We start from the raw sequence: 25,028 nt of genomic DNA, 5'->3' as shown, positions 1-25,028 counted from the left end.
TTATTGCAGGTTAAGTCAATTTCTTTTTTGTCCCATCATCAGAGGACAGGGAGAACAATTGATAATGTCACTCTTTACAGTCTATAGCAACCCTTAACATATTTGAAGAGTGTTATTAGGACCCTCCTTCCCATCTTCTTTTCTCAAGACTAACATGCCGAGTTTTTAACCTTTCCTTGTAGGTCAAGTTTTCTAATCCTTTATCATTTTTGTTGCTCTCCCCTGGACTCTCTTTTTGTCCACATCTTCCCTAAAGTGTGGTGCCCAGAACTGGACATACTACTCCAACTGAGGGCTCACCACTGAAAAGGAGAGTGGCATAATTATCTTCCATGTCTTACAATATGACAGTCCTGTTAATATATTCCAGAATGATATTAGCTTTTATTTACAACTGCATTACAATTTTATCCTTATTGAATTCATGGTCCACTGTAACCTCTACATCCTTTTCAGCAGTACTACCACCTAGCCAGTTATTCCTAATTTTGTAGCTGTGCTTTTGATTTTTCCTTTCTAAGACTCCCTAATTTGCACTAGTCTTTACTGAATTTCATCTTTTTTATTTCAGACAAACTCACTGATTTGTCAAGGTCCCCATTTTGAATTCTGATCATGTCTTCCAAAGGGCTTGCAACCCCTCCCAGTTTGGTGTCATCAACAAATTTTATAAGTAGACTTCACTCCATTACCCAAATCATTAAGAAATCTACTGAATGTTCTTCTGCTAAACTCTATGCATTCTGAGCTTCTTCTCACTGTACATCCCTGACACCTACCAGAACTCACTGCAAGTCTGGGACTTCGGGGGGGTGGGCGGGGGGAGGGTCAAACCAAAGATTTCCCATAATTCCTCTAGCTTTTTGAGAACTGAATGACTTTCAAACTGGTATAAAGCAGCATGGAGGAAATGCTTCTGAGCATTGTAATTTTGACAGTCACTATATGAACAGGCAGGTTTGCAGCAAGATAGTTTTGGATGCCTTAGAGCAGTGGTCTCCAACCTTTTTACACCCAAGATCTCTTTTTAAATCTCAGAACAGGCGAAGATCTACCGCCCCACCCCTTCCTTAAAGCCCCGCCCCTTCCTTAAAGCCCTGCCCTCTCTATTCTCCTCCTGTCCATCACTTGCTATCCCCAATCCTTACTTACACACTCTGATAAACAGTTTATTTTTAAATTATGCGATACATACAATTAAAATCACGTGTTTATAGTTATGAAATAAATGGTCTGTTTTTTATTCATGCTATTTAAATCTAAAATGAAGCATTTATAATTATACATTTTGTGGGGACAGAGTTCTGCGGCAGAGGGCAGGCTAGAGGGAACAGGGTGCTGGAAGGGCAGAGGGCAGGATTCTGCAGCAGGGGACAGAGTGCCAGTGGGGACAGGTTTCTGCAGCTGGGGACAGGGTGCCAGTGGGGACAGAGTTCGGGGAGTGGGGACGGGAATAGGGACAGAGTTCTGTAGCTGGGGACAGGACAGTGGGGACAGAGTTCTGTAGCTGGGGACAGGGGACAGCATTCTGTAGTTGAGGACAAGGGAGTGGGGACAGCATTCTGTGGCTGGGGAGTAGGGACTGGGGAGTGGAGTGCCAGTGGAGGCAGAGAGTCCCCTGCATCTGCCTCCTCCCAGGATTCTCCCCCCCCCCCCAAGAAACCAGTGCGTGCCCCGCGTGCGCTTGTCCCGGCGCCAACCCCCCTGCGTGCCTCCCGCGGAGCTGATGCACCCATCCTGTGCAAAGCAGCTAGTGCATTTCTGGAATCACCGGAAGTGGCGCTAAGCTGCGGGACTTCTGAAGCCGACACTACCTCCGTTTTATCTTGAGGTAAGTAGTGGGGCTTCTGGGAGGTGGGAGGGAAATGGGGGCGGGGCAGACAGGACGCCTCGCGAGAGACTGGTCGAGGCCTCGCGATCGACCAGTAGCTCGCGATTGACCTGTTGGTGACCACGGCCTTAGAGAGAGAAAGAGTAGTGTCATGATGATGCAGGCACTTGGGTAGCAGAAAGGAGCTGTTTGACTATATCCCAGGTTTGCTGCATTTTGTACAACCTCTGAGATAGCAAGCAAGCCATCATGGATGGGTGGAAAGGTGAAGAGATTTTTTTGGATGTTATGAACAGCTAGAGAAGTGATCTCTATTAAGTAATACAGCTGGTGGCGGGAGAGGGAGGATCAAAGTTCTATGTATCCTGGGTGTTGGCTGGCAGTAAATGGATCTTCTCCCTTGCAATTGTGTAATTTGCAGGAAAGAGTTTCCTAGTATTCACTATTTTCCTTGTCCTGGGGTATCAGCTAGTAATGGAAGGGCCTGTTCCTTGGAGTTGAAGGTGAAAGTGAAGGATTGCTTCCAGTATGAAGCATTCTGCTCTTGCTGGGATGCAGGCACAGGTCAGCAAACGCATCCTCTTCCCCCCCCCCCTGCAGATTTACCAGATGTTTAGGCACTGATAATGGCCCTGTAGGGGCGGGAGGGGGCGGGCACGATTTGTCAGGATGCTAAGTGGTGAGAGAGGGGAAGGGATACTAGGTGGCAATTAAGTACAGAGCATGGCTGCTATAAACTGTTAGTAACAATACAGTATGTAACTCCAGGTGTGTGAATTTACCAGGACCTGGCTTGCACAGGGCTGCATCTGGCTTGTACCAGTATTTCAACAGCAAGGTGACAGCCAGTCTAGATGAACACCAAACAGTAGAGGGCATACAAGTAAACAGACATGATGACCTCAGTGTGTAGCAAAATAGTGTGGGACTGCAATGGCAGTTATACTGAAATAGGGATGTGTTCACACCCAACTTATGAGAAAATTCATCCTGGAAGTTGCTAAACTTGCTTCCAATGTGAGTTAATTACAGTAGGTTGAAACACCAGATAATGCTAAACAAAAATGTGTATGTGGAGGCAATGAAATTATCCTGGAAATCTCATGTTGATCCAAAATAACTTTCAAGTGTAGACAAGCTCTTAGTAAACCTTCACCAGGTGGCAAGGTAGGATAGAGTAGCCTCCAGAGAATTTCGTCATGGTATGTCTACAAGCATTAACTAAGGCTGGCTCAGGAGGTGCAATGGGGCTAAGGCAGACTGACCCCAGCCCTGACCCTGCACCACTCTCAAAAGCAGCCAGCAAACTCCATCCATCCCAAGCTCTGTTGTACCCCCCACTCCATTCATTGGAGACAGAGTACAGGGTAGGAAAGGGGGCACCCTGACATCAGTGCACCCTCCTAATCCCTTCCCTGCTCTGCACAGCAAATGGGAGGCTCCTGGGGTGGGGGAGGAGCAAGCTGTAAGGCAGAGGTCTCCAACCTTTTTAACCACAAGATCACTTTTTCAATTTAAGTGAATGTAAGATCTACCTCAAACCCAAATACCCTTCCCACACTTCCTTCCTGCCCCTTCTCTGAGGCCCCACTCCTCTCACTCCATCCCCTTTCCTCACCCATCCTCAGTCACTTTCACCAGGCTGGGGTAGGGGTTGGGGTGGAGGCTCTGGCCTTGGGCCAACCGGTTTGGAGTGTGGGAGACGCTCAGGGCTTAGCCCAGGGCAAGGCATTGGGATCCAGGAGGGGGTTCAGGTGCAAGCCTTGGGAAGGAGTTTGGGAGCAGGATGACTCACATCTGGGGCAGGAGGTTGGGTGCAGGAGGAGGTTCAGGGCTGAGACAGGAGTTCAGGCTCTGGCTAGGCTCCATTTAACTGGGAAGTGCCCCAGCCCTGCACCACTCCTGAAAGCAGCTGGCATTTACAGCAAGGCTCCCTGGTGCCATGTGCTGCCCCTCATCTACAAGCACTGAGCCCACAGCTCCTACTGGCCATGGTTTGGTTCCCTGTTATTGATCAATGGGAGCTGCAGGAGGGTGTCTGCAGGCAAGAACAGCATATGGAGATCCCCTGCTCTGCCTCTCTCAGGGGCTGCAGGGACTTGCCAGCCATGTCCAGGAGCAGCAATTACCATGGGGATAATTACTCCAGTCATGACAGGTTGGCATTTTAGAACTCACTACTCAAAGAATTCAGTTTAAACATGAGAGAAATGAAAATGTTAAAATGCACACACCAGTCACAAACCAAAAATAACACACTTTGCAAGCAATAACAGAAGTTACAACAACCCCCCATGTATGTGTTGGGTCAGGAGATGAGAAGGAAGGACAGTGCGTGTTTGTGAGAATGACAGAGACACACACAGTGTGAGAGTGACAGAGATTTGCATTGCCAAGCTCCCTCCATCCCCTTCTCTCTGTGTGGAGACGAGGTACGGAAGTGGGGGGAGGAGGCACACCCTGACATCAGCGCCACCCCCACACATCCTGCACAGCAAACAGGAGGCTCCTGAGGGCATCTCTAAAGCAGAGGGCAGGAGCAGCATAACAGTGGGTGGAGGGGTAACTAATATGCCAGCCCTTGATAGCTTCCTGGCCAAACCAGTCAGGATCACCTGTCAGAGGTTCGAAGATCTACTGGTAGATCTCAATCTACTGGTTGGTGACCGCTGCTGTAAGGCAAAGGGCAGGAGATGTGCAGCAGTGGGGGAAGGGGCAGCTGAATTGTCGGCACTTGATAGCCTCTTGGCCCAACCAGTCAGTATCACCTGTCAGGGGCTCCAAGATCTACCAGTAGATCCCAAGTTACTGGTTGGTGACCACTGAACTAAGGCCATGCTAGGAATCTTTTCAGCAGACAAAGGAAACTTATAAAATGTTATATGGGTGGGATTCAACAAAATTTTAAATGATCCAGTGAAAAAACTAATAGCAACTCTAAATGAAGTAATTTGCACAGATGAAAAACTAAAAAATAGACAATTCTGTGCTACTGTAGATCATTAAAATATTGCACTTAAAGAATACTATGCTGTATTGTGTTAGAAGATATACAAAAGTCTCCAATACTCTCTTTCAAACCTCTCCTTGTCAAATAATAGTTACCTTCTCCTATGCTTTAGATCTGAATCTTCACCGCTGTTCTGCGCTTTCCTATGACAAAGATAATTAAGGAAGTTTTGAATGACACATTTATGGGCCACCTTGAAGTCTAATATTAATATATAACATCGTCTCCAACAAAGCCTTCAGAGAAAATAGCTGATGTTTGTAAAGCATTAGAAGGATCAAAGAATTATTATATCATTTTAATAACTACTTTATGCTCAATGAAAACTGGTGAGTTTTTTGTGAGATCTGAAATTCATTTTCTAAAGCGCATTGAAGGACTTAAAAAACTTCGAATGAATGAAATGGTCTTTGCAAATAAACAAAAGGAAAAAAAGAGACTGATCCAGTAGTGAATCTACTAAGTTAAGAATCTACAGTGTTCTTTAAAAGTGACCCAAAATATTTTTTCATTGATCTTGTGTCCACTTTTGCTTCTGTATGATGTATAAAGAAAGGATTAAGGGCTGATTTTTTTCATTCAAAATATAAGGAATGTCAAGTTTGATTCTCTCTGGTTTATTTCAAGGCCCTGCTAGGGGAAGCAGGAATGTATATTTTGAGTGCTTGCCTCTTAACCAATGAGGAGATATGGTGTTCAATCTTCAAAAAGGAGGTCCCTTTCCAAAATCACTGAAGTTAAATAGCTCAGTTGGGACCAGATCCTGCTGTGAACCAGTGAAGTTGATGGAGCTAAGCTGATCTGCACCTGCTAAGGAGCAAGCCTGAAGGCTGTAAGCAACTGACAAAAGATACTTTCCTCTCCCACTTATTGTAATGTCAGTTTCACTAGTTCTCCAGTCATCAGAAAGTCTTTCAAAGCAGACAAGTTCTGAATATTTAGCTATTTAGAAAATTAAAACGTTTAGGTCTTCTTTACACATTAGTATAAAGCAATATATTGACATACCTTTTTTTATTTTTATTTTTTGCCACTTGAATTTTGCAGGTCATCTTTAACTAGGCACTGCTGGATTGCTACAATTTCCTTTTGAAATAAATGACAAAGCTCTCACACTGACTTCAGTGAGGGCAGGGTAGAGCTCTGCAAGTTAGCCAATAGAGTGCATGCAGTGTGGTAAAGTCTGACTTTTTTCTACTAAGGCTAGTAAACAGCACTCAAACCCCACGCTTATTCTGTTAGGGTATGTCTACACTACCACCCTAGTTTGAACTAGGGTGGTAATGTAGGCAACCGGAGTTGCAAATGAAGCCTGGGAAATTCAAATCCCGGGCTTCATTTGCAACTCCGGTTGCCTACATTACCACCCTAGTTCGAACTAGGGTGGTAGTGTAGACATACCCTTATAAAGCAGATGAAAAACCAAACACCACTTAATGGAATTCAAAACTCAGAAGATATTATTAGATTAGCATCTGTGTCCACAATATCATCTATGAAGAAGACTTTGAAAAACACGTCTATAATCCTGTTGGAGCCAAGAGAAAATAGGTTATTGGCTTGACCACCTAGCAATATTGTAGATATTACAGGTACCTGTTCTGGGTGATGCATGCTACACATCTCAGAAATAGGAATGTCACTGTGCAGTCGACTACATGATTAACCGATAAGCCTAGGCTGCCGGCCCTGCCCCTGGGGACTATCAAATAATCACGTAACCACTGAGATTTTATGCAGTTACCTGATTATTAAATTAATTGATATCGAACATCCCCACTCAGAAATTTTTTTTTTTTACTGCATAGCATACAACTGTTACACGTTGTTAGACACTGTTATACACTGCACATCTAAATTCCTTTTTTAATTGATGCCAATGGGCATTCAGATGGCTAAAACTGAACGGAATGAGAAAAATGGTCTCAGGAAAATAAAATATAGCCAGCAGGTGGAAATCAACATAACACAGTGCTTTCACTAGAGCTATGCTAGTTTATAACAGTTCAGGATCTGGTCCAGAGGATCTAGCATGAGGCTATCGAGTAGATTTAATGTGTGAGATTCTCATCACTGCTCACCCATTCACACTGGTTAAAAGGGCTGCAGCAGCATAAATGGCCCTAAAAATCCTATCACACTGCTGGGAGAGGATTTCCTCTGCCGCAGGGCTGGTCCCTGAGGACTCCCATGAAAACCCTGATGCAGGAGGCAGGCTGAGGACAGTGCTCAGGATGTCCGTGACAGGGCTGCAGCGCACAACACTTTGGAGATTGCCAAAACTGCTGTGGATGACGTAATGTAGATGACTCTGGGGACCTATCTAAAGCATCCCAGGGGTCTCCCCAACCCACTGCACAGACCAGGATTGCAGCTGCAAAGGGGGAGTTCCATTTCATTAGCCCCATTTCTGCCTGGATTGCACATCTGGGCCTCTAATTGGCACAGCACGGAATCTCACCCCATGCTATTTGATTGTATTAATGTGTTACTCAAACATCTGTACAATTAAAGGAACATCTCAAATAGTTCACCACTTTGCTTTTGCAGACATACTGTCCAGTGCTCTTAATGGCTTCACCACTTTAGCCTTTTCATTGAAAACAATGTTGCAATTCTGATATTTTTAAAATCACATAGCCAAACAGCCTCCCCCTCCCTGCTCCACATAGTGAGCAGCAACAACTGGGAGAACATAGGAGCAGATCACTGAAATCCCCAATTAAGCTGGCACCAGAAACCATAGCAGGCAAATGGGCTAACTCAAGGCTTTCTATGTCCCCCATGACTCAGAAAGTTTTGCCAGGTGACAGGACACAGTGGACACACCCTCCTCCTTACACAATAATTCTGGAATTGTTGTTCACTCATTGATTACTGGCGCAACTTCTCTGCTCTGACACAGCTCTGGATTAAGGAGTCTTTACTAAGCCCAAAGCAAGGAGAACCACAAAAAACACTTCTGTTGTAAGCAGAAACTAATATTGCTTTCCACATTCTTACCTTCTTCTAGCATGTTGCCCATATTCATTTTCACTGCCACCTGATGGGTTCCGTCGTCGAGAGTTAGGAAACTTTGGTGATTTATTGTGGTCACTGGGAGAATTATAGAGTCCACTAGAGTTAAACAGCAAGAGTAAACAATTGATCTAAAAAATATCAAACGATTTAGATACTCCCGCCTCACTGTACAGAATTACCGCACAGGCACAGACATAGATTTTTTTTTTAAATAGCTATAATGTCCATGTAAAGAAGTAACACATTTCTCTATACTGAATAGAGTATACATAATAAGATTTGGTCAAGCTGAGATTGAGGATGTTATTGTTTTCCAGAAACACATAATTACATATATTACCCTGTATCTTGAAAACAAGGGACAATTACACAGAACCCTTCAGAGACTGACATTACAGAGCACAGCCACTGATTCAATAGTTGTGGGAAGCCACAAAGAAGAACAGATCCATACACTACTTTTTGGCATAGGAAGATTTTTGTAATAAAGAACCACTTTGCCCTATAGTTGTTTTGTTCTTATCCTGAAAAGGCACTAATCAGAATAAGACATCATGATATCCAAAATATACAAACTGAACTCAGGAATGCATGTAGAAGTGCCAGGTAATGTGCTACACATACTGGTCTGGCTTGTGGAATGCATGCTATGTGTTTATTCTGATGTTGCTACTCATTAATGTATTACATCAACTTCTCTTGCATCATCAACGGAGCAAAATCTCTGCCATTGCATGATGTTTACCTTACCTCGGATGGCCATTTTCCTCCCACGGTGCACTTGTTTTACTTCTTTGGGTTTCTGGACTATTTTCACTTTTTGCCTTTTTAAAGCTAAGTAAAAATACATATACAAATAAAAACCATCACGATGAGGATTTAAAACACATTTTTTTGCACATGAACCTCACTAATGCTCATTCTAAGAACATGCAGTTCTTAGAAAACCCATTTCTCAGACAAAGCCGTTGAACCTCCATCCTGAAGAATTCCTAACAGAAATGTCACCTATGGAAGTTGTACTGAGCACCTGCAAATTAGCTATTAAATATCATTTCTGACTAACCCTGGAAAAAGAAGTGCTCCAAGACAGTCAGAGATGGGCGCACACATAGTTAGCAATGAGCAAGTGATTGAACTCTTACCCTAGCTATGGAGAAGAAGCCATCAGTATGTTCTAAAACAGTGACTCTCAAAATTTCCAGACTACTGTACATTTTAGAACTCTGATTTGTCTTATAACCCCAAATTTCACCTCACTTAAAAACTACAAAAGGTGCAGTGGCGGCCCATCAATACAGGTGAACTAGGCAGTCGCATAGGGCCCCAAGATAAATGTCCGTTGAGGGCTTTGAAGGCGGGGGCGCTGATCGCGCGCCAATCGCGCGTTTCACCTAGGACGCCAGTTGCCGGCAGCTCGTCTAGGGCCACTCCTGCAAAGCACACTATGACTGAAAAATTGTTCACTTTCTCATTTTGCCACATAATTATAAAATAAATCAATTGGAATTATAAATACTTTACTTACATTTCAGTGCATAGTATATAAAGCTGTATACGCAAGTCATTGTCTATATGAAATTGTAGTTTGTACTGACTTTGCTAGTGCACTTTACGTAGCCTGCTGTAAAACTAGACAAATATCTAGAAGATGAACTGATATACCCCTGAGAAGAACTCCTTGTATTTTCCCGGGGTTCCTGCACCCCTGACTGAGAACCACTGTTCTAAAACACCTGAATCTTCACAGGATCATCTGAAATATCTTCTTCATTCTTTTTTTTTTTTCCTCCCCCATTGATAGGTTGTACATCTCTTATTCCAGCCAATGACTAAGGCTCCTTGGTCAGGTTTTGTCACTCCAAAAGCTGGTTTCTGGTTGGAGAATGCTCTCTTCCTCTACATTAGCCGATCAAGCCTTTATTGCAGCACCTGCAGTTTTTGCCAGTAAACTCAGAATACTTAGACTCCCAGTTCAGCATACTGCTGGATAACCACACTAGCTGTCACTAAGCTCCTCATAACTGGCACAGCATCAGATTGCAAATATAAATGCTGCAGACACTTCCAAAATACAAACTATCAACAGCGACTTCTGCATAGAAACACAAGTCAGCTTGCTTCACTTGAAGGGTAAGGTTTGTCATTCCCTTAACAGACTCACTTTTAACCTTGGCCTTTTGTTACTCCAGGTCATTGAGTTAAGCATTACATTCTCATATAGTGTAAAAATTGCAAAGCTACCAGCAAGGCAGCAGAAAAAAAACCTCAAACATTTAAACAAGGTCACTTCAGAAGATTAATCATATTTTTCTTAATATTGTACCCATTTAGCTCTCAATTCAGATGTTTGCAGAGAATCTATTTCTCACCCCAACTCACTACAGTTGGTGCAAATAAACCTAATGAACAGGCGCTATCGTGTTTTGGGGGAATCTCTTCCCCCACTTTTTTTGGTTTTTTTGCATAGCATAGCATTACAATTACACAATGAGGTGATTATTAGAAAGATGGCGTGACTTTAAATGCATGTCCAACACAGCCTGAGAAGGTGAGAGAGAGGGAGAGAAATAATCCTGCGTGCTGAATTAACAGTATTAGATTTCTAAATCACTTCTCATTCAGAGCAGATATACATTTTAGAGCTAGAGTGCTAGCGCATGACAGCTCTTCAGATACTGGCATTATCTTCAGGAATGCAGTTGCAAAAGGGATTGAGCTTGTTCACTATCTTTGAAAAGGTTACCATTGGAATTTCATGAGGGAGTCCTGGATGTTTTTTTTCTGGTTTATCTTGATTTTATACCATTCATGCACAGGTGACCAGCTATCTATTTCAGCAGTGAATGAAATGCTAAGCTATGAAGACTCAGCTGAGAAGAGTTGATAAAAGATGCCTTATAAGCATTCTTAAGGGGCCATTACTAGAATGAAGCCCCAAACTGTAAATGCCTCACAGAGGAAGCATGCTGTCTGGTCCCCATAATTCTCAGTGCTGATACAGAGAGGAAGAAAAAAATCAAGGAACTTTACGAATTTTGTTATTTAACTCTCGTGCTAGAGGAACTTCTCTCAGTATCTTTTCTAAATGTGAAACAAGCCTCTATACTGATAAGTGCCTACAAGACACAAGATATAAAAAGTGCAAGGAATAGAAAATATAGTATGTCATTGTTTTAACCAGTTCTTTTAATTTCAAATTATTAGCACTGTTCAAAAATATACTTCAACGGGAGTCTGCTGCAACATTTTTTAGACTTTCAGTTTTGTTATGTTCAGACATGGGTTTTCTCTCTCTCAAGAATATCTGGAGAAGTATATTTCAGTTTTGAAAAGTAAAGAGAAAGAGAAAAGCAAAGATAATGGACCATTTTATTCAACAGAAAGTGTTGCTCATTTATATCAGCTCTTGATTAGGGATGTTAAGGATTAGTCAACTATCTGATAAGCAAATGCTTATTTGATAGTCAGTCAACTAGTTGAGTAGTCAATTCCCCTTCTTTTGCTCCCTCCTCTACCTCTTATAGAGGCAGCAAAGGGTGGAGAAGAGAGGGGACTTGAACGTGGAGGCAGCATTCAAAGGGGCAGCACCGCCCCTTTGAAATGCCACCTCGGCTTTCAAAGCAACAGCGGCACACAGCTGAGCCCAGGATCAGCTGTGTAGCGCTGCCACACGTAGAGACCAGGTGTCCCCAGCTGACCCCAGCTTCGCGTGACATTTCAAATCAGCAGCACAGCACAGAGCCCAGGGTCAGTGGGGGCCTCGCAGCATGGAGCCTGGGCTACACACGAAATTCCACATTCCTCCTTTGAAATGTACAAGAGCCTCAGTGGAAGTGGGGGGGGAGGGGGAGGAATGCAGAAGTGCTTATCAACTAATGGAGTAGTCAACTACTCAACTAGTAAATTAATCATTACTTACTCATGATCTGGTCCAAAAGGTATTTAAACTTTAGTCAGTATTATGCCTGGCCTTATCAGAAGCTGCAAGGACTGACAGCAGTGCCAGATTTCCCAAAGTGCCAGCTTGGGTGAGATGGGACCATGCCCACCTTTTCTCTCCCCCTCCCCCTCCCACACCCACACACCGAATAGGAACACATGCTGCACCCTTTCAAAAGATTTCTCAGGGTTCATTCTTCCTCTGCATTTTTTACTGCACTGACCCTGCCTTCTGAAGCTCCTATGGGGGCAGTGAACCTTCACACCAACCCTGGCAGTGTCTTTCATGCCATAATCTGGTGGGTTTTGTTTAAATCGAGACTGTGTGTCTTTCTAAACAATACACTTTGGTGCAGCCAGAAGATTGATACAGGAATTACTGATGTCACTCAGTAATTGAACATGTTAGGCAGAAGTTCAAACTAGGAGACCATGAAGGTTCTTCCTGGCCTTTAAAAACTACTAATATTTAGTATAATTGTTTTTCTATCCAACACTTTGGGACAGCTCTTCATCAGTAAGTCATGATAAAACCTTACTGGTCTCATTATACGTACCTTTTTATAGGGGAAGGTGCAATAATTTTAGTGGTTCCTTCTTCCCCATTTTCCATATTTCCTGGAACCTGATTTATGCTTTTGGGTCCTGTAGAAAAAACAAAACCCCAAACCAACTTTTAGTGGCTCTTCTACATATTTTGGCTACTTTGCAGAACTTTACATGTTCCTATTGAATATCCTACAATATTATGAAATACAAAAACAAACAATTACTATCATATTGGTTCCCAGACTGCAGTCCATAAAGCAACTAGTCAAGAGATACTAGCTCCTTAACCTAGAGGAGAACAACAGGTTAGGAACTATTTAGAAAAGCTAAACGTACACAAATCCATGGGTCCGGACTTAATGCATCCGAGGGTACTGAAGGAGCTGGCAAATGTCATTGAGGAGCCTTTGGCCATTATCTTTGAAAAGTCGTGAAGATCGGGAGAAATCCCGGATGATTGGAAAAAGGCAAATGTAGTGCCCATCTTCAAAAAAGGGAAGAAGGATGATCCAGGGAACTATAGGCCAGTCAGTCTTACCTTGGTTACTGGAAAAATCATGGAAGGGATCATTAAGGAATCCATTTTGAGGCACTTGGAAGAGAGGAAAGTGATTAGGAATAGTCAGCATGGATTCACAAAGGGCAAGTAGTGCCTGACCAATCTGATTAGCTTCTATGATGAGGTAACTGGCTCTGTGGACATGGGAAAGTCAGTGGATGTGATATACCTTGACTTTAGCAAGGCTTTTAATACAGTCTCCCACAGTATTCTTGCCAGCAAGTTAAGGGAATGTGGATTGGATAAATGGATGGTAAGATGGATAGAAAGATAGCTAGAAGGCTGGGCCCAGTGGGTAGTGATCAACGGCTCAGTGTCAGGATGGTGGTTGGTTTCTAGCGGAGTGCCCCAAGGTTCGGTTCTAGGACCGGTTTTGTTCAATATCTTTATTAATGACCTGGATGAGGGGATGGATTGTACCCTCAGCAAGTTTGAGGATGACACTAAGCTAAGGGGGAGAGGTAGATATGCTTGAGGGCAGAGATAGGGTCCAGAGTGACTTAGAAAAATTGGAGGATTGGGCCACAAGAAATCTGATGAGGTTCAACAAGGACAAGTGCAGAGTCCTGCACTTGGGACGGAAGAATCCCAAGCATAGTTACAGGCTGGGGACCAACCAGTTAAGTAGCAGTTCTGCAGAAAGGGACCTGGGGATTACAGTGGATGAGAAGCTGGATGAGTCCCTTGTAGCCAAGAAGGCTAATGGCATATTAGGTTGCATTAAGAGGAGCATTGCCAGCAGATCCAGAGATGTCATCATTCCCCTTTATTTGGCTTTGGTGAGGCCACATCTGGAGTATTGTGTCCAGTTCTGGGGCCCCACTACAAAAAAGATGTGGACGCATTGGAGAGGGTCCAGCGGAGGGCAACCAAAATGATTAGGGGGCTGGAGCATATGACTTACGAGGAGAGGCTGAGGGAGTTGGGTCTGTTTAGTCTGCAGAAGTGACGAGTGAAACTTCATAATGCTCATGAAACTTTATTTTGTGTTCATTTATTTTGTGTAGTTTAGTTTTAGTGGAGTGTGGATTAGCTAGATTTTTAATGTATTAGTTATTTATTTCTGCTGACACAATCCCCACCCTCAGGAAGTTAGGACCCAATGTTGATCAATGGGAATGTAAACCACCGAGGGGATTGGGCACTCTGAACTGCACTCATAGTTCATTTGCTACTTTCATATTTGAGGAAGCACAAGCTGCTAGTTCCACACACACACCCCAATACTCGTGGATCACAGGGGTTCAGCCAGAGACTGGGGCATGTGTCCAGAGGACACTTGGCAACACTTTATTCCTAACAATCTGACAGGTACCCTCCCCATTTTGGTTCCATCCATCCCACATCTGCAGGGCTGGAATATTCTGAGGAATCTCTGAAGACACTTCCACTGAATGGGAGGAAAATGCAGCAGTCTCTCTTTTCATAGCTCTCTTCCAGGATCCAAAGAAATAGGTTCATGCATTTATACTTTGAGGAGCACAAAGACTTTAAACTCAGATTTACTTACATATAACACACTAGGTTAAGGCACAAACTCAACGTGATATAAAAATGTTACACTGTATATAAATGTCCACATTTCAAAGTCATTAAAGGAAAAACTATTTAACCTAGTACACCCTGAGATTTGTTACCATCATCAAGATTTGTTTGGCTTCTATACTGTGCAATATATATTTCTGGTGTCTTGCTTTTTTTGTAGAACTACCAAGGAAAAACTATTTTGACTATTGAGTAAATATCTAACAGAGTGAAGTATGTGGATGCCAGAGCAAAGTAAAATTATTCCAATACTTTTTTGTGGATGCCAGAGCAAAGTAAAATTATTCCAATACTTTTTTAAAAAAATGGATAGCATTAAGATATTGTACTATCACAATGCAAGATACTTGCAACTAGTTAAGAAGTTGTCAGACCTATGGTACACCCTGTAAGATTAATCATTTTAAACCTAAGCCAGGGTATTAGCAATGCACTAAAAATAATCTGGGTGAGATTTCTGTTTCTGTCCGCTGCACACAGGTTTTATAAAATAACATTCCTTTCCACTCACACTCCCTTTTTACATCTCACTGACAGTTTTAGTCACCTCCTACAAAGCTTATCTTCAAAATTGTTCTCAATGCCTGAGACAGAATACACAAACCATTTTGTAAAGCAGATCTAGGCAGGGCACTTGTATTGTATATCGAAGATAATGCAAGATGTCAATTTAGAATTCTCCACACTGCTATAGATTGACTGACATCTATAAAACTACTCAGAAGAAAACACAAGGCTTTGTAGTTGAAAAGAACAGCTTCTATAGTGTCATAGTATGAAATAATAGCTTTTTGAGGGTTGTAATAACTAGAAGTAATGTTTAAAATTTAGAAAAGGCTCATTTGTGCCTTGTAAGCACACCCCACAGTAAGGGTCAATGCACAGAAAAACCATCACAGAGGGAGCTGTGGAAGGAATTCGGACTCCCAGAGCTTCTGGATGTGCAAAGGCTAAGTATACACCTTTTTCAGGGTCACAGCTTACTATTTTCCATATGACTTTACTGCCTGGTGCATATGGAAGATCAAGTTATGGCACTTTCTCCACCCCCGTCCTCTGCATCTTAGAGGGAAGTGAGGAGAGGGCAGTCCTTGCATTTTTCTGAGGGCAAAGACTGATTCTGTCTGCTCTTTATTTTGGTCACACAAGCATAATTATTAGGTAGACTCAGGCCCTAAACTGTATGATATTGGATAGGTTCAATTTACGTTTGAAGCCATTTGTAAAAACAAAATTCAAGACAGCATTTAGGGATTCTGAGTATGCTTCATTGAATAATCAGAGAGAACTGAGACTGTAATCTGTTTGAAGCAATGGACATTCATCAATACAGCTTTGTTTCTATTTTCTAGTACAGGTTAAGAGCTATTATGCTACAACAGCACCAGGAGTGTGAAAGAATGGGGGGAAGGAAAAGGAGAATAATGGAGGTAGGAAAACCAAAGACTCTTCCTGACTAAGTCTGAATATGAAAACTACAGGAAAAAAAACCCAACCTTATTAAAAGAACAAATAATACTGCAAACATTCCCTCTTTGAAGGTGCAGCTATAGATCAAAATGTTCAAGGTCAAAATTTAAAAGATGACACATAATAAGAATAGTAAAAGGCAATCTCCTCTCTGTCAGCCACATGAGGAGGAAGCAGGTCAGGGTAGTATGTTATAGGGAGTTATGGTGTTTGGCTTTATTCGTTTTGTGGGAGAGGTAATTAGGCTGCTCTTGCCAATAGAAGTATATAAGATAAAAAAAGATCATCATTCAAAGCTAGCACACTATGATATCAAAGTTACTGTAGTTAATGCTTTTTCTGAGTCCAAGGAAATAAATGCACTCGCTCAGATAGAATGTGTGGTAAATGGAGGTTATATACTTGTAACAAGAAGTTCTTCAAGATGTATGGTCCCTATTGATATTCCACATGTGTGACTTCAACAGAGACCAGAAAATCTTGCAAGTAGTGTCTGTGTTAATCTAGGCCAGTGGTTCTCAAACTTTTTGGCCCATGAACAACTTGGCTTAGTGTAAACCTTTCCATGGACCACCAGTTGCTAATGGAAACTCACAGTTAATTACATAATTACACCTGAGCCATTTTGCTACTGCTGCAGCTAGCGAGACTAGTTTGATTTAAAATAGTTAAAGCACTTAATCTGTTTAATTTCTCATGTTAGTTTATCAAATTTCATTTTAAATAAAATAAAATATTAATTTATGTCCAACACAAAAGATGTCAATGTTTTCTTTATTTATGGCAGGTGCGGGGAACCTTTCTTGTGTCAGGGACCACTGACCCACAGAAAAGAAAAATCAGTTGGCGATGACACAAGTGAGAAGCAAAAAAACTCCTCCAAAAACCCCCACCTGAGACACCTCACTCCTCTTGTGTTCCAGCCCCACAGTGTGAGGGGAAGGGACAGGGAGGACTGAGGTTTAGGGCTTCCCATAGGCCAGATATAATTTTCTGGGGTTCTGGAGTTAGTGGATTTTAATGGACCCTTCTGCTCTGGGGTGGGGACAAAAATGAGGGGTTTAATGTGTGGGACAGGGCTGCCAGTAGGTGGGATAGGGATGGGGTACAGGATCTGGGAGGGAGGTGAGGTACAGAAGGGGGAAAGGTCTGGGTGGGAGGTAGGGTGCAGAAGACGACTGGGGGTAGGATGTCTGGCCAAGGAGGAGGGTGCAGGAGCAGATTGGGGGTAGGATGTCTGACCAGGGGCAGGGAGATGGGGGAAGGCAGATGCCCCTGGGAACAGGGCTAGGTTCAAGGTGGCTGGGGAGGGGAGGTCAGAGAAATGGAGAGGCAGGGAGGCTGGGCACAGCTCACCAAGGTGGAGGTGGGTGGGTAGGTGACCCCAGGGTGTCCCACAGGGGTCCAGTCCATGGTGTCCTTCCCCCACCTGCCTCCTGCATGTGCAGGGCTTCAGGATGGGTTGTGTGGGGCTCAATCAGGTGGGGTGGGCTCCCGTGGTGCATGAGATATGTCCAACGTAGACACTTTTCAAAGAAATGCTACTCAGGTTACCTGTGCTCTAGTAGAATGGGCCCTCATCCCACAGAGGGGAATGAAATGCATCAACTAATAGTAAAGAAGGCTACAGTCAGAAACCCACTCATGGACTCTCTGAGCGGATATATTTTGTCTGCATGCTCATTCTGCTACTGCAACAAATAGTCTGGGCAATTTTTAAATTGTTCCATTCTTTGCAGGTAGAACATCAGTGCTCCTCTGACATCAGGAGAGTGAAATTTACTCTTTTCACTGGAGGCATGAGGTTTTGAGAAGAACACCATTAAGTGAATCAACTGGTTTATTTGGGAATTTGAAAATTACCTTTAGGATAAATTTCAGGTGGAGGCAAAGAGATATGTTCTCTTTATGAAATGTAATGTATAGAATTTGGCCATGAGGGCCCCCAGCTCACCACTCCTCCTGACTGACCTAATGTCTACAAAGAAGATGACTTTAATAGACAGATGGGACATAAAGCACATGAGCAATGGTTCAAAATAGGCCCAGTAAGCGCTGAAAGTAGGAGATTGAGGTTCCACCGTGGTGATGGCTTCACTACTTCATAGACACTTCGACAATTAATTGTTACTAGGTGAGTAAAAACAGAATAGCCATCTTCTACAGAACTGTGCTAAATGGACCCACAACAAGCTAAAAGACAGACCCAATGTCTTAAGTGTTAGGAAACAGGCAAAAACAGCAGGAATACTTGCAAGCCCTTATGATAACTTGTTCTGGTGCACCCCAAATAGAGAAATGTCTCCATCTGGCTACATAACATTTTCTGGTAAAATCTTTCCCACTGTAATTAAAAATAATTTGAGCAGCCTCCAAGCAGAAACACTCTAGGTCTGACACCCATCAAAATACCACGGCGCAAGGTAAAGAGTGTATGGTTTAGGATGTCTAATCCTGCCATTCTCCTGAGTTAACAGTTTTGGGAAGGACTGAATGCTGTTGGGTTGACAGACTAACATTTGTGGGAGGTTTGCACATTTGAACTGTCTGGCCCAATAGGGTGAGATAAGAATGACTTGTGCTTTGTTGTGACAAATCTTCCATAGAACCTGGGATACTAGAGGCATGGGAGGGAAGACATACCTCTAGTGGCCTGTCTAGAACAGTAGGATGGCACTGCGCCTTGAGCCCTGCCCTTGTGCTGTTCTGAAACAATATGTTGAACTTCTTGTTCATAGAATCACCACCAAAAATAATTTCAAAATGGGCAGGGATGGCTCTTTTGTCACCACAACTTTCAAGTGTCCTGTCAAAAGGAACTGTTACCTAGCGGATGGAAGTTGGATGGCTACTTTTGAGGTGGATGGGCCTGCATGCTTTGCCCTTTGCAGCCTTTGATGATTCTGTGACTGGTGGTAGAAACTGTGTTGTGGTTCTGGATTCAGAGTAGACTCTTAAACAGTTCTAACTCTAATCCTATTGCTTTGATTTATCTGCTATTACTAAAGACCATGTAATAGGTATCTTTGTCCATTCAATTCTGAACTTTTTTAGCATTATCTGAACTTTCCCACAGGATTGGTGTACATGGTTTGATTTCCTTTTACAGTAATCCTTATTATGGCAACTTCTGCTGTGGAATTTAAATAGATTATTCAGTTTTAAGAACTCTAAATTTAAATAACTTTTGGAGTCTTTTAGACTCATGTCTGTTTTTTATCAAATTCAGTCCCTTCACATTATCCAAATACGGTGTTTGTATTTAAACCCACTAATGAGAAGAGAGCATAGTGATACCAAAAGGGAAAAAAAACTTTCTTGGATACTTTGTGCACTGTGCTATATGTTATTAGCCAGAAATATTGAAACTTGATGGATTTTTGTATGTGGATGTTTTAAAAATACCTAAGATAATTAGAACATAGTCTAGACAACTGCTTCACAAGTTTAATTTTTAAATTGGAACTGTTAAATAAAACATTAAATTTTTTCCCAAACCAGTAGTCTCTGGAGTTTATATTTTCCCTCAACGAGATATAGATATATATATATGTATATCTCTTTCTCTCTCTCTCTCGTGTAAAAAAGGCAAAATCAACATTGTAATAAAACAAAAAAAGCAAAGTTAGGAAAGACTTTCACATCCTTTAGTGTCATTCTATAAAAGGTAAAGATGTTACAGTTTATAGAAGTAACAGTTATAAGATGATTATATTTTCAAAATCAAGAACTAGCACCTTTCTATGGCAACATTTCTTAGGGTCAAAATCTAATCATACAAAATACTTTTTAATTACTTCTGGTATGCTGGTTACTCAATAATTGCATATTTTTCAGAGAGAAGGATAGTCCAGTAACAATCTTTTCTAAATACAACACCGAGCAAGTTTTGTTAACCTTCACTTTAAGTTTAATATTTTTCATCCTCATTAAATTTTTCTCTTTATTCCCAACAGTGTTCATTACACTGAACACTCATTCCACTGGACTGTTTGTTCCTGGCAAGCACAGAGCCACTTCTATCCCATAGCATCATATCTTGAACAAATATTTTGTAGTTATTAAATTTTTTTGACTGATTAAATGAAAAAACCCACATCGGTCATCACAAAAGAATTTCCCTGGAAACTGGGACATCAAATCAAAGAGGACTGTCCTACTTGTACCAGGATTGCAACTATAATCAGAGAACTTCCATGGCACAAAAAAGAGAGTCTGGTAAAACTAGTTCTATTGTTGCAAGATGAAGATTTTTGTTATGATTCTGACTCACCTATCAAAATCACACCATCATAACTCCACTGGAGTTTCTCTTAATTTTCATGGTTGCATGTGAGAGGATAATAAGGCCTTTTTTGCTAAATACTTATCTGAATTGGGAAGCTGTCTGAACTCTAGATCTGGACACAGTGATTATTCTGAGATAATGATAAAAATGTGACAATACCACCTACAACAAATGAGATGTGCCTTGTAGTATCATATGATGGTATATAATATTCTCAGGTGAGGGACTGTGTTGCACAGTGCCTAGTAGATCAGGGTCTAATCCTGGTCAGACAAGGTGTGCGCGCTACAGCAGTGTAAATATTCATAGCCTGATTTTCCAGTCAGCACCTAAACTGGACTTCTCCTACATCATAACAATAGTATTTTGCATCTACTACTTTGCATTTTCATTATGGAGTAAAATAGAAATCTTTGAGTAGCAGTAGATGAGGTCACATAAATACTATCCATAGGAAAATAAGGAGCTCTTACTATGAAACATTTTTTTTTTAAAAAGGACAAATAACCTTTTCATCAGAAAATCTAGTCTCCTGCATTTTGAAAGCCGCACCAAATGCCATTCTGATCACAAAAGGAAGAACAATCCTAATTACTGCTCCACTAATTGCTTTTAGGATTTATGACCAATGCAGAAGTTAACTGTAACCCTTACCCAACTGAATTAAACCAGGAAATGAATGAGAGCACAGAGCAGTGAGATAGTCATACCCCAGACTTGAGCCTATGAAGGAAACTCTCCAAACCTATAACCTGGCCTGTTAGCAGCCTGAAATGCCTAAAGATAATTATCAATATTTTGTATGCGTATTTGGCATGGAGAAAAGCAGATTTGCAGAATCAGGATAAAGACAAAATGTGTTCTCTCTCTCTCTCTTTAAATTAAAGTATGGTGTTTAATATTTATGTTATACCCTTTGGAATTTTACTGCAGTGATATGGCACCAAATTCCAAAGAAGAAAAAAATCTAATAGAAAATCTACTTAGTAAATAAACATTGGTTAGTGCTAAACATTAACTTATGTGATCAAACATGGCCCATTTATTGCTCTAAAACCCTCTGACTTAAAAGTTTTATAGAAAAAAATATAAAAAGAAAATGAGGCCTTGATTCTGATCTCATTTAAACCGATGAAAATCAGAGTAACACCCTGGTGGAGACAATGAAGACACACCAGGAAGAAACCAGTGTAATAGGAGATCTAAATAGGTTTTTTATATTTGGTTCACAGATTACAAGTATCTAGCATATGTTTAGAGTCCACAAATCTCTTAATGGGCCTTGGCTGCTATCTTTTTGTGTGTTGCAATAAAATAGATCACTAAAAAGCCAGTTGTCATTCCTTTTAATGGAACAGATACATGTCAAATACACAGAAATTAAAGCTTCCTTGTCTGATTTTTCTCTAATACCTGTATGGCTAACATATGTGATGTTTTAATTAAGGGATAAGAAGAGGAATTATTTTGTACTACACTAATCTGGTTCCTGAGAAAAAAATCTAACGGTCTATCCCAGCCAGAGAACCTGATAATTGTTAATGAATATTTTTAGGAATAAACCTGAAGTTTCCCTCTGTTTACTATGTTCACTCTCCACTCTGATCTCTATTTTAAACCCCAAATATATTCAACAAGCACACACAAAAATAAAGGCTTCCATCATTATCCTCTTAGCACCTGTTCCCACTAACATGGGGTTCAATTGCTGGCTTACATGCTAATGAGTTTACTAAGTGATAATGGGCCATGTGACAGGCAAGTACTACTCAGTGCTACACAGGATACCTAACTCTGCCATTACAAAACAACAGGAAATGGACAACACATGGTAAATTCAATGTTTATATATAATCAGCAATGACAGCCAGTCATGACCATTAAAAATATTGAGGGTGGAGGGAGGAAATTTTATTTTTCTGAAATAAGGGAGGGAGCAGGAATTTTACAGGCTAGATTGTGAGATTTACACACAGTCCCAAGTTGGAGGGAATGTGGAGCAGATCGACCCCAAGGGGAACTCTGGAATAGGTGACTCAGGAAGCACAGTTCCCTCCAGAATGCCTAGGTGTGTGGAGGAATGTGCATAATGCACTATCCATAGCCATGGCTCTCCATCCTCATTCCCTCCTAGAATCCCCACCACTATGGGAACTCTGACTGTGCCATCCCTTGTATAGAGGGACACAAACACCAGGCACAAATCTAGCCCTAAACTCAGCTAACTGAGCAGGATGCAGAAAGGATACTGTTATGTTTTTTATAGAGCCAGGAGGGAGAAAGAGGGAAAATACAAGAGGTTATCATCTTGTATTGGGTAAGAACTATGTGTAAAAATGACTTGGAGAACCATTTTTGTAAATATAATTCTGTTTTCCTTTATAAAAGGTCAAACCCTTCCCAGCATGCTGCTAACATAAATGGTGCTAGGCATAAATCACTTCAAGGAATGTATAATTCACATGATGAGATAGGCAAAATCAAGCCAAAATCAAGCCAAATAAATCAGTGTAAAATGGTGAACAATGCATGTTTAGTTCTATTATGCCACATCAGAAAATATTATAACACTATGAATAGTTAGTGTTCATGACAACAACTGGTATAATTCTAACTATCCTAAAGAACTGTATTTACTTTAATAAGCTATGTCATATTACTCCCCCAGATACATTAAGCAGGGAAAGCTTTAAATAACTCATAACACTGCTTCATCCTACCAGGCTCATCTCCTAAATCAGAATGATCATGTGGGATTTAAAGTGTGCTATGAGCCCATACTTTTATCAAATGATGCATAATATTAATCAAGTGAGGCTGAATTAATTTACTAGGCTAACTGGACTCAACACAATTGCATTGAAGAAAGAATCTATTTGAAAAGTGTGGGTTTTATACCAATGAGATGTAGCAGAGCCTGTCACATGAGGCATCCCATTATAATCCAGGATTAAAGAGAACTATTAACCTGCCCTCAGGCATTGGCAGACTTTTTTTAAGCAGAGAAAGGGGGTAACCTTGTTTATCAGTGTCCATGCCCCCCCTAAAAAAAGGTTTCAAACATGATAATTTATATGCAAGAATGTTACAACTGTCAGGACTGCCTGTGAGAAGAACATGCATGTCTTTCTTTTGTAATGCTTCTTGCTCTCCATGGAGAATGTTCTTGCTCTTTCATCTTCCCTAAGAGGCTAAGTGATATATGCAGCATTTATTCATTTTTGAGGACAGTCATTTAGAGGTAAAGCACACCCGCTAACAGAACGTGGCTACACTTCTGGACTCATTTGATAATAAATGGTTTACTAAGTACATAAGTTAAATTAAAAATCAAATAATCTACACAGAGAAAGAGGCTACAGATATGCGCATTTGTACATGGCCATGGGGAAAACATTTTTATTAAAAATAGTGCTACCAAATTTTGTAAGTCAACAAAACATAGATCTGCACTAGTTGGGGGATTTTGCACACCATTACAGGCAATCATGGACACAGAACATGTCTATTTCCTCACAACCATAGAAAAATGACACCAACTATCAATGAGCATAGAACATCTGCCACTGCAACAACAAAAAGAGTGGAAAAGAAGGCACTCAAGTGCCCATACTCAATGGATACTGGAGAGTTGTTACAGAAGACAGGATCACTAAGTAGCCATGCATTTTTCTGCAAAACTGGAGAGAGATGAAGAGGGAAATGAAATCTATTACAAACTATCATCAGAAACAAAGAAGAGTGCAACTGAATACATGTCTCTGCTAGGAATGTTAAATTTAGATTAACTAATCAAATAATCGATGGGATTTCTATTGACTATCCAATTAGTCTATTAGGGCACCTCCAACTTTCAACTGTAGCAAGAGCCCTGCAGGGGCCCAGCAGGGGACTGGCCCTACACTCCCTGTGGCACCTGAGCCTTTGAAACGTACAGGGGCTCCTGCACATTTCAAAAGAAAGCCCTGCAGGGAGCGTAGGACCAGCAGCGTGAGCTAGGGATGCACTGTTCTGCTCACGTACACACATTCACGCTAGCTCTCACCAAGCTATCATGTGTATGAATAGTAGTGTAGCCATGGTAGTGCTGATTGTGACAGCAGACACGTCTGAACTATGCCAAGTACACGCCCACCAGTTTGCAGTGAGTTTGTACTTGGCACAGCTCAGCCATGCCTCTGCTGCCACAAGCAGTGCTACCATGGCTACATGCTAGCTTGATGAGAGCTAGTACAAGCATGTGCATGAGCTGGGGAGCCCCAGCCCTAGCTCATAGTGTAGGCATTGTCTTAGCTGCAAGAGGAAGCTATCTGTCACATATTTATGCACCTACACACCTCTACATCATCAAGCAGAACTGTGAAGTAGCCTGTAAACGAAGGAGTTGCTCTCCATGTATACACCAGGGGCAGCGAACCTAAGGCCAGGGTCCAGAGGCAGTCTCCAGTTTGCCTGGATCTGGCCCCTTGGGGCTCAGGGTTCCTCCCCCTCAGCACTGCGGAGACCACCGTAGCACTCCAGTCCCCACTGTTCGCCCTCCCCTCGGCTAGACTGATTTTTCTGTGGGTCAGCAGCCCTCAGCCCCCAAAAGGTTCCCCACCCCTAATATACACCATCACATATTGTAAATTGCTCACCTTTCTGAGAGTGGTAAAGCAGTTTTACGCCCTCTTGAGGGCTGCCACTAATAAGCACAGAGGGGGAAGTAATGCTACTGTTGGAAGCACTAACTGTTGCTTACATGTCAAACAAGTGGGACTTGTAACCAGCACAGAACATTCCTGGATCCAGACGACTATAAGCTTCTTCATTG

At 41.8% G+C, this 25,028-nt stretch overlaps 1 protein-coding gene across 3 annotated transcripts in view; it reads right to left on the bottom strand.

The window, feature by feature from the left end:
- Positions 1–25,028, bottom strand: part of EPB41L4A (erythrocyte membrane protein band 4.1 like 4A) — a 181,098-nt gene that overhangs the window by 30,414 nt on the left and 125,656 nt on the right. For 2 of the 3 annotated variants that reach the window (XM_075932023.2, XM_089779297.1), the window contains exons 14-17: positions 12,362–12,449; positions 8,613–8,696; positions 7,845–7,958; positions 4,937–4,984 (exon numbers count right to left, since the gene is read on the bottom strand). In XM_075932023.2, coding sequence (XP_075788138.2) covers positions 4,937–4,984; positions 7,845–7,958; positions 8,613–8,696; positions 12,362–12,449 — 334 coding nt within the window. The remainder of the gene's footprint in view (positions 1–4,936; positions 4,985–7,844; positions 7,959–8,612; positions 8,697–12,361; positions 12,450–25,028) is intronic. The other variant, XM_089779298.1, reaches the window with a different exon arrangement.

This window comes from Pelodiscus sinensis, chromosome 6, assembly GCF_052426305.1.
Source record: "Pelodiscus sinensis isolate ZL-2025 chromosome 6, ASM5242630v1, whole genome shotgun sequence".
NCBI classification, from domain to species: domain Eukaryota; kingdom Metazoa; phylum Chordata; order Testudines; family Trionychidae; genus Pelodiscus; species Pelodiscus sinensis.
The sequence above is the reverse complement of the archived record's forward strand: the minus strand, read 5'-3'. Positions and strand labels throughout refer to the sequence as shown.